Source organism: Balaenoptera physalus (assembly GCF_965194825.1).
Source record: "Balaenoptera physalus genome assembly, chromosome: 3".
NCBI classification, from domain to species: Eukaryota; Metazoa; Chordata; class Mammalia; order Artiodactyla; family Balaenopteridae; genus Balaenoptera; species Balaenoptera physalus.
Genome location: NC_138890.1, coordinates 84,222 through 97,373, shown reverse-complemented (window position 1 = coordinate 97,373; position 13,152 = coordinate 84,222). Strand labels below are relative to the sequence as shown.

Below are 13,152 nucleotides of genomic sequence, written 5' to 3'. Positions count from 1 at the left end.
CCATGCTGGGCACTGAGGTCAAGGGATGGACCAGGCCAGTCCCGCCTTCATGGGGCGCTGGGCTCCAGACGACCGGGTGGCTGGACATTGAACTCACTGTTCTCAAATGTTTTGGCCCCAGAACCCCCTTTTGTGCTCTTAAAAATTATTGAGGGTCTCAAGGAGCTTTGTTTATATTGGTGATATGACAAACCCATTGTTAGTAGAAAGAACACATTTTTAGGAAAATGAAAAATAACTGTTTTCCAGACAAAAAAATTAGGGAGAAGAGTGGACTAGTTTGACATTTTTGTAAATCTCTGTGAACGCTGTCTTTTAAGGCAGACGTTAGTCTGTTGTCATTTGTTCTTTTGGTTAGAGTGTAAATCTAGCCTTATATAGATCTGTTCTTGGAAAAGGGAGGAGTATTTAACAATATTTTCAGATAATTGTGGATATTCTTTGATGCTGCTCCAAAATGCAGCAAGTGGTAGTTTTGTGGAGTGAATTCTATAACCAGATCCAGTAAAGTTTCTGTCCTTGGTGCTAAGATCCCTTGGTCTTGACCTTGGAGTGATCTTGACCCGTGTGTGATCTTGTCACCTTCTGCATGGATGAGATGTTTGGTGAATATTGGTTCCGTGACGTATGAGTCTTCCACATGTCCACAGAGTTCGCCGTATGAAATCTAGAAGGCACACGTTTGTTAATACCACAGACTGTGCTGCTTAAACAATAGAGATGTATTTTCGAGCAGTTTTGGAGGCCAGAAGTCCCAGACCAGGGCCTGGCAAGGCTGTGTCTGGTGGGGGCCTGCTTCCCGGCTGCAGACACTGCTTCTCGCCATGTCCTCTCGGGGAGAGCTAGCTCTCTGGTGTCTCTTCTTATGAGGACACTGATCCTGTTGAATCAGGGCTCCATCCTTGTGGCCTCATTTAACTTCATTTATTTCCATAAAGGCCCCATCTCCAAACACAGTCACATTGGGGCTTCATCATATCAATTTGGGGCGGGGGGACACACAAACATTCAGTCCATTAAATGTCAACACTGATCTCACCAGATGTCTTTTAAGTCCTGGGACTTGAGTGTTGTTTTAAGGAGTAATCATAGGGCATTTATTTAGCTTGGTGCTGTGTATCACTTGGTGCCCATTTGGTCTTATAACCAAAACATGTCTTCTGTTCAAAAAAGAAAAATCAATTTTAAGGAGTTCAGCTTGAATTCAGAACTTCTCAAAAGTAACCAAAAGAAAAAAACCAGCTGTTCATTAGCTAAATTACCTCAGCTAAGCTTTCTTCAGGGGAGTTCTCTGGAGGTCCAGTGGTTAGGACTCTGCGCTTTCACTGATGTGACCCCAGTTCAATCCCTGATCAGGGAACTGAGATCGCCCAAGGCATACGGCACGGCCAAAAAAAAAAATTTCTTCAGATATAATTTTTGTAAACTGATTAAGTAAAAGAAAGAACTTAATATCCAAAGTGAAATCAGAAACACCTGCCTTTTATATTCCCTTACCAGCAGGCATTGTGGTTTATGAAGTTCATGCTGTCAGATCCAAGTTTTCCAGAATTGGAATTTTGTGCTTGAAAGCTTTTACACTGAGTTTTACTCCGTCAAGAAGCGCAGTCAGTGGTCTCCCTCATCTGCCCAGTGCCTGGCGGGAGGCGGGAGTTGTCCGCCAGCCCTGAGCTCCAGGGTGCTGTCTCCATTACTTCCCCTTTCCTCCCACAGAAGATCAAAACGACACCCGCTCAGGGTGCGCTTTCATAAAATCCGTAGTGTCACACAGGAATTGCAGGGTATTCTTCAGTGAGACGGGCATCTCTTGAAGCCCTTAGTGAGCACGCGTTGACGCTCGCGCACTTTGGTGCCCCTGCCCTGACCTCAAAGCCTGCCCCAGGCGCCCCCGTGCTTCTCCCTCAGGTCGCTTCCCGGGGAGCCACTGTGTCAGCTCCCACCCCACCCACAGGTGCACAGTTAGAAACTGGGAGAGGCACAGTGAGTGATCCCCACCGGGGGTGCTGTGAGAATAAAAGAGAGCCTGGTCAGGGAAACCCGAGGAAGGGCTGGGGGTTGGCGGGGAGGTCTTCCGCGGGGATCCGAAGCCCCCCAGGCAGGACTTGACAGCGAGAGAACGAGAGGGCGTGTCCAGGAGTCTGGAAGCCGACTGTGACCCTCAGGGGTCAGGACGCAGCATGGCCAGCGGCACTGGCCTCGAGCAGGCGAGGTTTGCAGAAACAGGATTGGAAAGCAGTACCAGAGTGGAAGGTAGTGGTAGTTTTTGTCTCTTCCTTCCCGGTAATTAAGGGTCTTATTTCTGTCTCTTGTCATATCGTGGTGGCTCCAAGTGTCAGCAGTGTTAGGCCGTGGGGCCCTCGAGCGTCCTCTTGTTCATTGTTGGTGCGGTGAGGGTCAGCCGCCTCTCTGTTACATTGATGAGGCGTCCATCTCTTTACTTAGCATACTGAGGGTTTTAAAAAATCAGGAGTGATGTTGGTTTGACCAGATGCCTTTTTTACGTTTATTAAAGGGCCATGTTTTTCCCCTTCTGGTTTATTGGTGTCCTGTGTGGTGACAGTTGATTTCCAGACACTGGGTGTCCTCGCAGTGCTTGAGTGGAGCTTGCACAGGCCTGGGCGGGGAGCTGGAGGTGGACGGGAGCCCGCCCGGCTCCGCCCTTCGCGGCCAGGGGCGTTGGGCAGACAGCGGCTGCCTCTGGGCTCAGGCATCTCATCAGTGCCCTCCTGGGGCTGTGAGGGGCCCTTAGACGAGGGGCTGGGCCTGCGGTTTGGCTCGGGTGAGTCCCTGTGACTAGTCGTGGGGCTGACGGGTTCAGGGGGTGGGGGAGCAGAGCCCCAGAGCAGCCCTGCTGACAGAGCCCTGCCCCCCAGAGCAGTGACATGCCCCTTGACGAGCTGCTGGCCCTCTATGGCTACGAGGCCTCGGACCCCATCTCGGAGCGCCAGAGCGAGGGCAGCGACGCCGCAGCCAACCTCCCGGACATGACCCTGGACAAGGTGAGGGGGCAGTTTTGGGGGTGGGCAGGAAGGCCCTGGACAGGCAGAAGCGCAGCTTGTAGCCTGGCAGTGCGGGTGTAGCTAGTGCTGCTGGCTGTGGCCACACACCCAGGGTCAGGGTAGCTGCAGGGACGGCTCTGGGAGGGAGAGACGCTCCGGGTCCCGAGCAGGTCGTGGCCTGGCCAGGAGGGAGGGGCTCTGACTGTCCTCAGCCTCGGGTGGAGGCCGTGTCCCTCCCCGACTCGGTGGCCCTGGCTGGCCCACCCTCGTGCCAGTGCTTCGTCTGTGGAGCAGGGAGAGCAGCCCCGTGGGAGCCCTGCGTGCCTAGAGGGAGGCTCGTCCGCGTTGGCACCATCACTGCTGTTCGGGTTAGGGTTATTTGAGATTGTTAAAACAAACTGCAAAAACGTTCTCTACTTTCTTGTTAAAAGGAACAAATAGCGAAGGATTTGCTTTCAGGGGAAGAAGAGGAAGAAACACAGTCCTCAGCCGATGACCTCACCCCATCTGTGACCTCCCATGAGGCCTCTGACCTTTTCCCTAATCAGAGTGGACGTAGGTGTCCCACCCGCTCCTACCCCTGGGCTGGCGGGGCAAGGAGGGGCCCTGGGCTGCTGGGGGCACAGACATTGGGACCCCTGGGGGTGCCCTGCTCTTGTTCGAGCCCCTGTAGGGACCCGTCTCCCCTGCCCTGCCCTGCCAGTGAGCTGAGGCTGGTGACCTTGGTTTATGTGAGGAGGGAACGTGTTGGTTCCTGTGGCTGAAAGTCTGTTAGATCCAGCGTCCTCGGACCATGCACCCCTCACTCCTTGTGCGTCTCTGTGGCCTGAGCAGCAGCAGCGTGAGGTGCTGGGGGTCTGGGCCCCTGGTTTACGACTGCAGCAGAGGGCGGCCTCCTGAGTCCCCGCTTCTGTGCCCGTCACACCCCGTCACCCGGCCAGGGCCTGGACCCAGCCGCTTCTCAGGAGGGGCACACGTGGGGGTCAGGTGGATGGAGAGTGGGATGGAGGCCCCGGGGTCTGCTGGCTGGGGGGCCGCGCGGGGCCGAGGAGGTGCCTCACCTGCTCCTCTTTTCCCAAAGCCCGCTTCCTGCCTGATGCAGACAAGGAGCCTGGCTCCTCCAGCTCATCAGACACCGAGGAGGACCCGCTTCCCGCCAACAAGTGTAAGAAGGTGCGCGGCCCTGACCCTGCGGTGGCGCCCTCAGCGCGGCCTCTGCTGGGCTGGGACTCGACTGCGAGTGAGTGCCGTAGCCCTGAGGCCCCCCCGCCCCCGCCCCAGGAACGGCTGCACTGGACACAGTCACGCGCACAGCTGGCCTCTGCCTCCCCCCTCACACCTCGGGCCAGGTGGCCTGGCTCTGGGCGGCAGCCTGCAGCCCCCATCAGCACCGCGCGCCTGGGCCTCCGTCTGCCCTGACTCTCCTGGGCCTTTGCCTTTGCAGGAGATCATGGTTGGGCCTCAGTTCCAAGCCGACCTCAGCAAGCTGCACTCGAACCGCCAGGGTGAGAAGAGTAAGTGGGCCTGGGAGGTGGGGGGACAGGGAGCAGGGGAAACGCCAACCCCACTCCTCCAGGAGAGACTTGCAGGTCCAGCCAGAGCCAGTTCCCAGGTCCTCGGAGCGAGCCTGAGGGTCCTGGCCCAGGTCCGGTGGCCACCTCCCCGGGGCAGCTGAGCCTGCAGGACACTCTGGGAAGGGGCCGTCCCTCCCCGCTGGCTGGTCCTGGGCCCTGTGGGCCACCCTGCCCCCCCCACCGTCCCCACCCCCAGGGCTGCTGCGCTTGTTCTCCTGGGTGTGTGGGCTCTTCCCACGTCACCCACGCGTCAGTCCCTCACCTCGTCCAGGGCTCGTCCCACATGCCCTCAGAGACGTGTGTCTTTCTGCGTTCCGCCTGGCCCCGTTCTTCAGGGCGCTCACCATCCTGGACTCGTTGTCTGTCTGTCTCTCGATCCCACTGGCATGAGTGTGCGTCGCGTACGCTACAGTGTTGGGTTCCCTCGTGTGCGCGCGCCGCGTTGGCTCATCCTCCTGCTGGTCAGTGTTCACAGTGGTTTGCCGTGTGGTTGTCTTCGTGGACACACACACTTGTTCCTGGGGCGTCATCACTAGGCACCGAGCGGGGCCGCCGCCAGCAGTGTGGGAGTTCCAGTTGCTCTATGTCCTCATCAGCGCTTGGTGTGGCCTGCCTTGTTGACGGGTGTGGAGTTGTGCCCTGTTGTGGCTTTAATTTGCGATTACTGGCCGCTTGGTATCTCTTGGGAGGTGCCTGCTGAGGCCTTTCACCTTTTAAATTGGGTTGCCTTTCTCCTGTGACTTGGGGGGGTCCTTTCTGCATGGATGCACGTCCTTGGTTGGCTGTGTGCACTGCAGATGTTTTCTCCCAGTCTGTGGTGTCTGGTTTCAGTGAAATCCAGCTTATCTTTATTTTAACCACAATGTGTTTGTATGCTGTCTAGGGAGCCTGCAGGTCTTGAAGATACGCTCTTTTATTTCCCCTTTTATGTTGGCATCTGTGATCTAATTTAATTTTAATGTGTGGTTGGAGGTATGGGTCAGGGCTGACCCCCCCACTCCAGCCCTGCATATGGAAAAGTCCGTTCTTTCCCCCACTGAATTGCAGTGTTGCCGTTATCAGAAATCGTGTCCGTAATGTATATCTGCCTTTTGGGGCTTCTCTTCTGTTGTTCTCTTGTCTAACCCTGGGTCCTTACCACTCTCTTAATTATTGCAGCTTTGAAGTTAGTCTGAGATGGTGCAAACCCTCCAACTTTGTAACTTTTATTTGTATGTCCATATAAGTTTTCAAATTAGCTTGTCATTTGTCTCAAAAATGCCTGCTAGGATTTTGATTATGGTTGCATTGGCTCTGTATTAATTTGGGGAGATTGATACATTAACGATATTGACACTTCCAGTTCACGAACATAGCTTACTTCTCTGCTTAGGTCTTCTTTATTTTCAGCAGTTTTAGAGTTTTCAGTGTAGCAGTCTTGTGAAATGCAGAAATGCAGTTTATTATTTTAAGTAATCTTGTACACAGTGACTTGGCTAAATTCACTTACTAATTTTATTACCTTGTAGATTCTTTTGCACTTTTAGACATATACCATCATATCATTTGTGTATGATAACTTTACTTCTTTCTTTGTGATCTTTTTATGTTTTATTTCTTTTTCTTGCATTACTGCACTGACTCCTTTTTTTCTTAAATTTATTTATTTATTTATTTATTTTTGGCTGTGTTGGGTCTTCATTGCTGTGTGTGGGCTCTCTCTAGTCGCGGTGAGCGGGGGCTACTCTTCATTGCGGTGCGCAGGCTTCTCATTGTGGTGGCTTCTCTTATTGTGGAGCATGGGCTCTAGGTGCGCGGGCTTCAGTAGTTGTGGCATGCGGGCTCAGTAGTTGTGGCCCATGGGCTCTAGAGCGCAGGCTCAGTAGTTGTGGCGCACGGGCTTAGTTGCTCCGTGGCATGTGGGATCTTCCCGGACCAGGGCTCGAACCAGTGTCCCCTGCATTGGCAGGCGGGTTCTTAACCACTGCTTGGCCATTATCTCTTCAAAATTGGTCCTATGCTTTGTCCTCTTCCTCCGTGACTCAGTTATACATGTCTTAGGTTGCTTGACCATCTTACACATGTCCCACACTATGTTCTTTTTAAGCTTCAGTTTGATTTTTTTGAATGAAGTTCTTTCCAATTTCACTAATCATGTCTTCTGCGGCTGTTGAAGCTGCACAGTGGGTTCATAGTTCACGCACTGCATTTTCCAGCCCTAGAATGTCCGTGTGATTCATTTGAATTGATTTCAGTTCTCTGCTGAAATTTTCCAGCTTTCCATTCATTTTGTCCTTTTCCCTAAGTCATTAATCATAGTTATACTGAAGTCCTGTCTGCTAGCTCTGATGTCCAGCTGTTTGTGGAGTTACGTGTTGTCACGTGGTTTTCCTCTCACCTTCACGCCATAGGTAGACACACGGCGATGGTGGCAGGTGTCGCTTTTTCTCTAGAGAGGGGCTGGGACTCGGGGTTGACTTTGCAGATGGAGAGAGGTGGCCGCAGGTCTACAGGGGCGCCAGCCCCAGAGTCGCTGGTTGCCCCACAAGAGCGAGCCCAGCATGGAGCTGGTTCCACTCTTCAGCCACTGCACTGGGTGTTTGGCTTGTGTGTGTTGTTTAGTTTTTGGCTCCTGTGGTTCTTCCCTGGGTAATCGAGAGATGCTGACACTGGGGTCTCCCCAGGCCTGGCCCTGAACTCTCCCTTCTGCCTCTTCCCCGCCACGTCCTTCCCCCCGCTGGAGGCTGTCCCCCCGCCCCCCACCCCCCAAAGCAGACTGCAGCCAAAGTCCCTTTCTTATCCTTCCTTAATGCATCTGCCCCCCTCCCCCGCCAGGGCAGGACCTCTACTGCCCTCTCCTCCCCTCCCTCCTCTCCTGGGAGGTCTGCTCTCACGTGGCTCGTGTGATGCTGAGGCAGCGGTTATGGGGACTGAGGCAGCCGTGGCGCTCTTGCCCGAGAGAGGCCGCTGGCACCCAGGTCTCCCCACTGTGCTTGATCGAGTCTGGGCTCTTCTCACTGCTCCCTTGGGCCTCTGCCTTTCGCCTCCCTGAGTTCGTCCTGCAGCCCCTCCTCACGGGCCACGGTCAGAAGTCCCCCTTCCAGCCTGGGCTAGTTGCTGTCCCCTCTGGGACGCTGGCCTTGATAACTGGCTGCTCAGGGCCCACTGACCTCCCACCCCTTCCTGCCTTCCCGCCACCTCGAGCACCCAGGTGCCCGGAGCTGGCCCTGTGAGACGCGGAGGTGGAGGCCCAGGCCCCCGATGGGCCCTTGTCCTCCAGAGGGGCCGAGTTGGCCTGCTGGTGATGCTTTTGGGGAGGCGGTCAGAGGAGGTGCAGACTGTGTGCCGGCACGTGAACTTGCCCCCTCCTGCACAGTCTATGAGAATGAAGACCAGCTGCTCTGGGACCCCAACATCCTTCCTGAGAGGGAGGTGGAGGAGTTCCTGTACCGGGCGGCGAAGCGGCGGTGGCACGAGGTCGCTGAGTCTCAGCTCCCGGAGGGAGAGGCAGTGAAAGACAGCGAGCAGGTGGGCGGCCCCGGGGGTGGAGCAGCCGTGGGGCGGGGGCCAGCGTGCTTGTGTGACTGTGACGAACTCAAGGGGAACCACTTGTCCTGGGCAATGGTGGCTCCCCTCCCCCAGGCACTGTATGAGCTGGTGAAATGCAACTTCAATGCCGAGGAGGCCCTGCGGAGGCTGCGGTTCAACGTGAAGGTGATCCGAGGTGAGCGCAGTCCCAGCCCCGGCCCCCCCCGCCTCCCCCCCCCCGCCGTGGACCACGCTGACCAAGCCCCCCCACCGCTCCAACCTTCGCAGACGGGCTGTGCGCCTGGAGCGAGGAGGAGCGCCGCAACTTCGAGCACGGCTTCCGTGTGCACGGCAAGAACTTCCACCTGATCCAGGCCAACAAGGTGAGGCCCTGCCCGCCCGCCACGTCCCCGGCCTGCTGGGGGCTGCTCTGGGGCTGGAGGGCTTGGGAGCCGGCATGGTGGTTGCCCACCCGCAGCGGGGGGTCAGAACGAACCCCCAGGCTCGTGGTGGGCTCCCCGGCTCATCTTCCTCTAGTTCCCCCATCCCCCGGAAAGGTTCCGATCTGGGGAAGGGTCTCGTGCCCACTGCCAGTCCCCCAGCGCTGACCCCCGCTTGGATCCCCCCCATCACCCCCTTGTCGTGGGCACTGAGGGTCTCCATGTTCACTCCATCCAGGGACACGCTCTCTCCCACCATTGCACCAAATAGGCATGACCGAAGTGGCTGCTAATGCCAGGTCCCCATGCCCTTCTCCACATCCATGCCCCCCCCCTCCTCCCCCCACCATCCTCCCCAGGCCAGTGTCCCTAACACCAGGCCTGGGTCACTGGTCTCCCCACACCCTGCTTGGGTGCCCCCTGCCTGTGGCTCCCTTGTAACGACTCCCACGCTGACCTCTGTCACTGCCCTGGCTCTCTCCCCCCCAGAGAGGTCTGCCTGGCCAGGCGCCTGTGGCTCGTCTGGGAACCTGACTGTCCCTCTGCGCTGTCGCAGTGGCTCCCCCTCCTGCCCCTCGCCCCTGTCTTGTCTTGCTCCCCTGGGGCCAGCAGCCCTGGCCATTCCCACTCCCCACAGGGATGCGGCAGGTGGAGAAGCAGGGCCTGGCCGGTACCGGGCTCATGCTTGGGGTCTGGGCATCTTCCCTGGGAGGTTGGAGTGGGTGAGGGGCCCTCGCGGGGCTGCTGTAGGACAGGGATGGTGCCCCCCTGACCGAGCCCAGCGCGCCCAGGCAGCACTTGGTCCTCTGGGACCGGTGCCCGCAGCTCCCGCCGCGCCTGTCCCATAGCGGAGGCCGCTTCTGCCCCAGAACCCCCTGGGCTGCTGCCTTTGTGTCCTGACCTGCTGTCTACCGCACGCCCCCCACCCAGCTTAGGGCTCGTGGCCTCTCTCCCACTGGAGTCTCAGGTCTGCTGTGAAGCTGGCCCCGGGGAGGCTTGTTGCACGAGGGGGTTTCGGTGAGAAGATCAGGCAGTCCTTGGGTGCCCCTGCGCCTGCTTGTCTCAGCCCTCCCCGGGCACAGGCGTTGGGTCCCGCGGTGGTGGGGTTGTCAGCTGCGGGCGCAGCCCTGGCCTTGCTGCAGGTGATCCTCCGAGATGGGAAGATGTCCCGATTGCTCACCCTGGACACGAGCCCGCGGGGCCACCCTGGCCTTCCAGGGTGCAGGCCTTGGCTTTTCGTGCTACGTTGTAAACATGCCCTCAAGTTGGCTCACGCACCCGGCGTGCCCTTGTGCAGATGGCTCTCCCTGGAGCACCAGTGACGCCCACCCTCAGCGAGAAGTGGGCTTGCTCCGCATGCTCTCTGGGCCGGGGTTGTCCGACCCCCTCGGCCGGGCCCGTGAGGAACAGAGCACACGTGGGTGCGGCCGTCCTCGGGGCGTCTGGGGCGAGGGAGGCGGACGGTGGGCCTGGAGCCAAGGCCGGGCACGGAGCGGGAGCCACGAGATGGGGTGCTGAGCTAAGGGCACGGGGCGGTGGGGAGCAGGCTGGGAAGGGGCTGGGGGCCAAGCTGACCGGCACCGCCCGCAGGTGCGCACACGGTCTGTGGGCGAGTGCGTGGAGTATTACTACCTGTGGAAGAAGTCTGAGCGCTACGACTACTTCTCCCAGCAGACGCGGCTGGGCCGCCGGAAGTACGGCCCGTCGGGAACCACGTACGTGCCGGGTGCCCGCGGGGCAGTGGGGGAGGCACCCTGGCCCGAGGCAGCCCCTGCCCTCACCTTTCCTCTCCCTGCAGGGACGCGGACCAGGACCTGGACGGCGGTGACCCCGATGGCCCTGGCCGCCCCCGCTCCTCGCCGCCCCTGCCTCTGCCCGCCACTGCCGACGGCCTGGGCCCTGAGCGGGATGCCCTGGCCCGGATGCGCACCGGTGAGTGGGGGGTGGCCCCTTTTCTCGGGGGGCACTTCTCCCTGGCAGCCCGACCTGGGCTGGTGGACACGGAGGAGCAAGTGGCATCTGGGGGCCAATGTCCCTTCACCCCCACGTGGTCTCACAGGGTGTCACACACGAGTCATCCTTGGGACTTGGCTCTCCACATGGGGGTAACTTGTGCGGCCTGGGCCCCAAGTGGGGCTCCTCTGCAGTCCCAGGTGGCAGCCCAGGGGGTGTTGCGCCCCCTTTGGCATCCGGGCCCAGGGCCGTGCGGGAGCAGGACAGAGCCCAGGTGGCGACTGCAGTTTCTGAAGGGGACCTCAGGGGACAAGGATGCTGCTTTGTGGGGCTGCTGGACGCTGGGGCTTCCCTTGTCCTGGTTCCAGGGTCCAGTTGGGTCTGTGGTTTGCCCGGAGGGTTGTCCGCGTGCCTGGCCCCACGGCCGTGTGCAGAAGCTCCCCGAGTCCATGTCCCCCTCACTTTGTGAACGTGCTGTGTCCTGTCCTGCCCTAAAAGATGGGGGTCACGACCTTCCCAGGCAGGGCCCTTAGGCTCAGTGCGCTCTTCTGGTGTGACAGGGCATTTCTGCATCCCTGTGTGTCTTACGTGTTTGTGTGAGAGCGTTTTGTGAGGAGGGGTCCTTGGCTTTGCTGGACCCGGTAGGTTGGAGCCCCGCACCGGGCACAGCCTGAGGTGACCGTGGCTTTTGGGCGAGCGGGCCGTACCAGGTTGCCCTTGACCCGGTGGAGCTGGGCATGGGTGTTGTCGGGGCCTGGCTACAGCCGTGTTCTCCCCCCACAGAGCCCCTGAGTGTGGGCAGCAGCACGTCTGGGAGTCTCGGCGAGCCCGGGGAGGCCCCCGACGGTCCCCCGTCCTCGGAGCCAGGGCCCTGTTCGTTCCAGCCACTGGACGTAGATGCGCCCTCGGCCGTGCCCTTGCCTCGGCGGCCCCCAGCCCTGGCTGAGCCGGCCTTCTACTCCCCCACCACGGCTGCTCCAGAGCCCGGTGCCAGCCCAAGGCTGGCTGTGGACTTGGCCCTGCCCGGGGCCCTCCCCGAGGAGCTGCCCCTCATCTCCAGCCACGTGGATATGGACGGAGAGCCCGAGGAGGCCGTGGCCCCCGCACAGGTGGCTTTGTCGGTTGCCGAGTTTGGACTCATCGGCATCGGGGATGTGAATCCCTTCCTGGCCACCCACCCCGCATGCCCGGCCCCTGGGCTGCACTCGGAGCCCCTGTCACAGTGAGTGCGGCCCCTCCCCGCCCCACCCCCAGCTGCTGTACCCCAGCCTCAGGCCAAGCTGAGGCCAGCGGGAGGGGTTGCCCCCAGGGCCCAAGGATGGCGTGGCCCCACGGAGCAGGCTAGTGGTTTCTTCAGCTTTATTCTGTTTTTTATTTGGCTTATTTAGCTTCCTGGCTAGGTAATACATTCATGTGGCTCAAAATCCAAGAAGGTACAAACGGGGCCAGTGCCAGGTTCCTCCCGGCCCTGCCGAGCTGCCAGCCCTCCCAGCCCTCCCCAGGCAGCAGCCGAGGACAGTGCTGCCTCGGTAGGGGGAGGCCAGGCGGCTGTGCGGGCTGTGGGGGCGGCGGCGTCTGCTGGCGAGGCGGGGGCGGGGCCACGGTCCAGCCCGCGTCCCGCCCACGGCCTGACCACGCCCCGCGCCGGGCCTCTTGCTCTGGGGTTGCACTTACCTCCTGTCTCTCCCTCTCTCACCCTGCAGCTGTAACGTGATGACCTGTTGATCCCTGGCCACAGGCGGGCGTGTGTGGCCCAGATTGGACTTGAGGCCGCCGTGAGGCCTGCCTGTCAGTCTTCCTGACCCTCCCCTCCTCGCGGGCCTCCGGTAGCTCCTCTGCTCAGAGCACGTCAAGGACCGGGCTGAGCGGTGGCCCCTCCCCACGCCACACACGCACCAGCACCGCTGCCTGGCTCCAGCCTCTGCGCCCACCACAGGACCGGTCGGGCGGCTGGGCGCTGAGGGCTGGCCCATCCAGCCAGCAGAGGCGAGGAAGGCGTCCCGGCCCCGCCAGGGACGTGGGGAGGTGGGGCCGGACGCCGCCCCTACCAGCAGCCTCCGCCGGCATCCTCGGCACTCTGCTCGCCCGTCTCCCTGCGCCTGGCCGGACTGCGGGCTGCCCCCGCCCAGGGCTCAGGGGGCAGCTGCTACTCGGTGCCAAACCCTGTGGGGCACAGAGCCATATACCTCGATGTCGGCCCGCCCCGCCCTGACGTCCACCCGCTCTCTCCACTTCAGGAAAAGCCGCACTTTATGCCCCCACCCCACCCCCACCCCGGGGCCCCCGTCAGCTTCGGGCGTGGGTCTGAGGACGCAGAACTCACAGCCCCTTGGTACCGAGGCCTTTCGCCTGCCGCACTGAGGGGCCCGGCTCCAGCCCGTTTCCCTGACCCTCTAGGTCGTGTTTCTGTTGAGGCTTTCCAGCAAGACGGCTTGGGGTCCTGGGCCTTCTCCTCTCCAGCCTCCTCGTTTTATTTATATTTCTGTTTACAAATCGGAGTGGGGTCCTCCAGGGGCAGGGCAGCGCTCCCGGCCCCGGTGTCACCAAGGGGGGCTTTGGCTCGAGCCCGTCCACAGGGCCGGACTCGACCTTCCCTCGGACCACCAAGGACCGCACTGTGAAGTGACAACTGCCTTGACCCCCTTGCTGTTTTATTTATTAAACTTGATTTGAAGCCCC

General features: G+C 59.9%; 1 protein-coding gene across 9 annotated transcripts in view; it reads left to right on the top strand.

The window, feature by feature from the left end:
• MIER2 (MIER family member 2) overlaps window positions 1-13,152 on the top strand; it is a 21,495-nt gene extending 8,343 nt beyond the window's left edge. For 2 of the 9 annotated variants that reach the window (XM_082455974.1, XM_082455976.1), the window contains 12 exons: window positions 2,874-2,999; window positions 3,431-3,554; window positions 4,081-4,172; window positions 4,444-4,513; window positions 7,929-8,080; window positions 8,195-8,276; window positions 8,369-8,463; window positions 9,818-9,937; window positions 10,111-10,235; window positions 10,319-10,452; window positions 11,257-11,695; window positions 12,177-13,152. In XM_082455974.1, the coding sequence (XP_082312100.1) occupies window positions 2,874-2,999; window positions 3,431-3,554; window positions 4,081-4,172; window positions 4,444-4,513; window positions 7,929-8,080; window positions 8,195-8,276; window positions 8,369-8,463; window positions 9,818-9,937; window positions 10,111-10,235; window positions 10,319-10,452; window positions 11,257-11,695; window positions 12,177-12,198 (1,581 nt within the window). In that variant the 3' untranslated portion in view covers window positions 12,199-13,152. Of the gene's footprint in view, window positions 1-2,873; window positions 3,000-3,430; window positions 3,555-4,080; window positions 4,173-4,443; window positions 4,514-7,928; window positions 8,277-8,368; window positions 8,464-9,817; window positions 9,938-10,110; window positions 10,236-10,318; window positions 10,453-11,256; window positions 11,696-12,176 lie in introns of those variants that run through there. The other 7 variants (XM_082455973.1, XM_082455977.1, XM_082455979.1 and 4 more) reach the window with 7 other exon arrangements.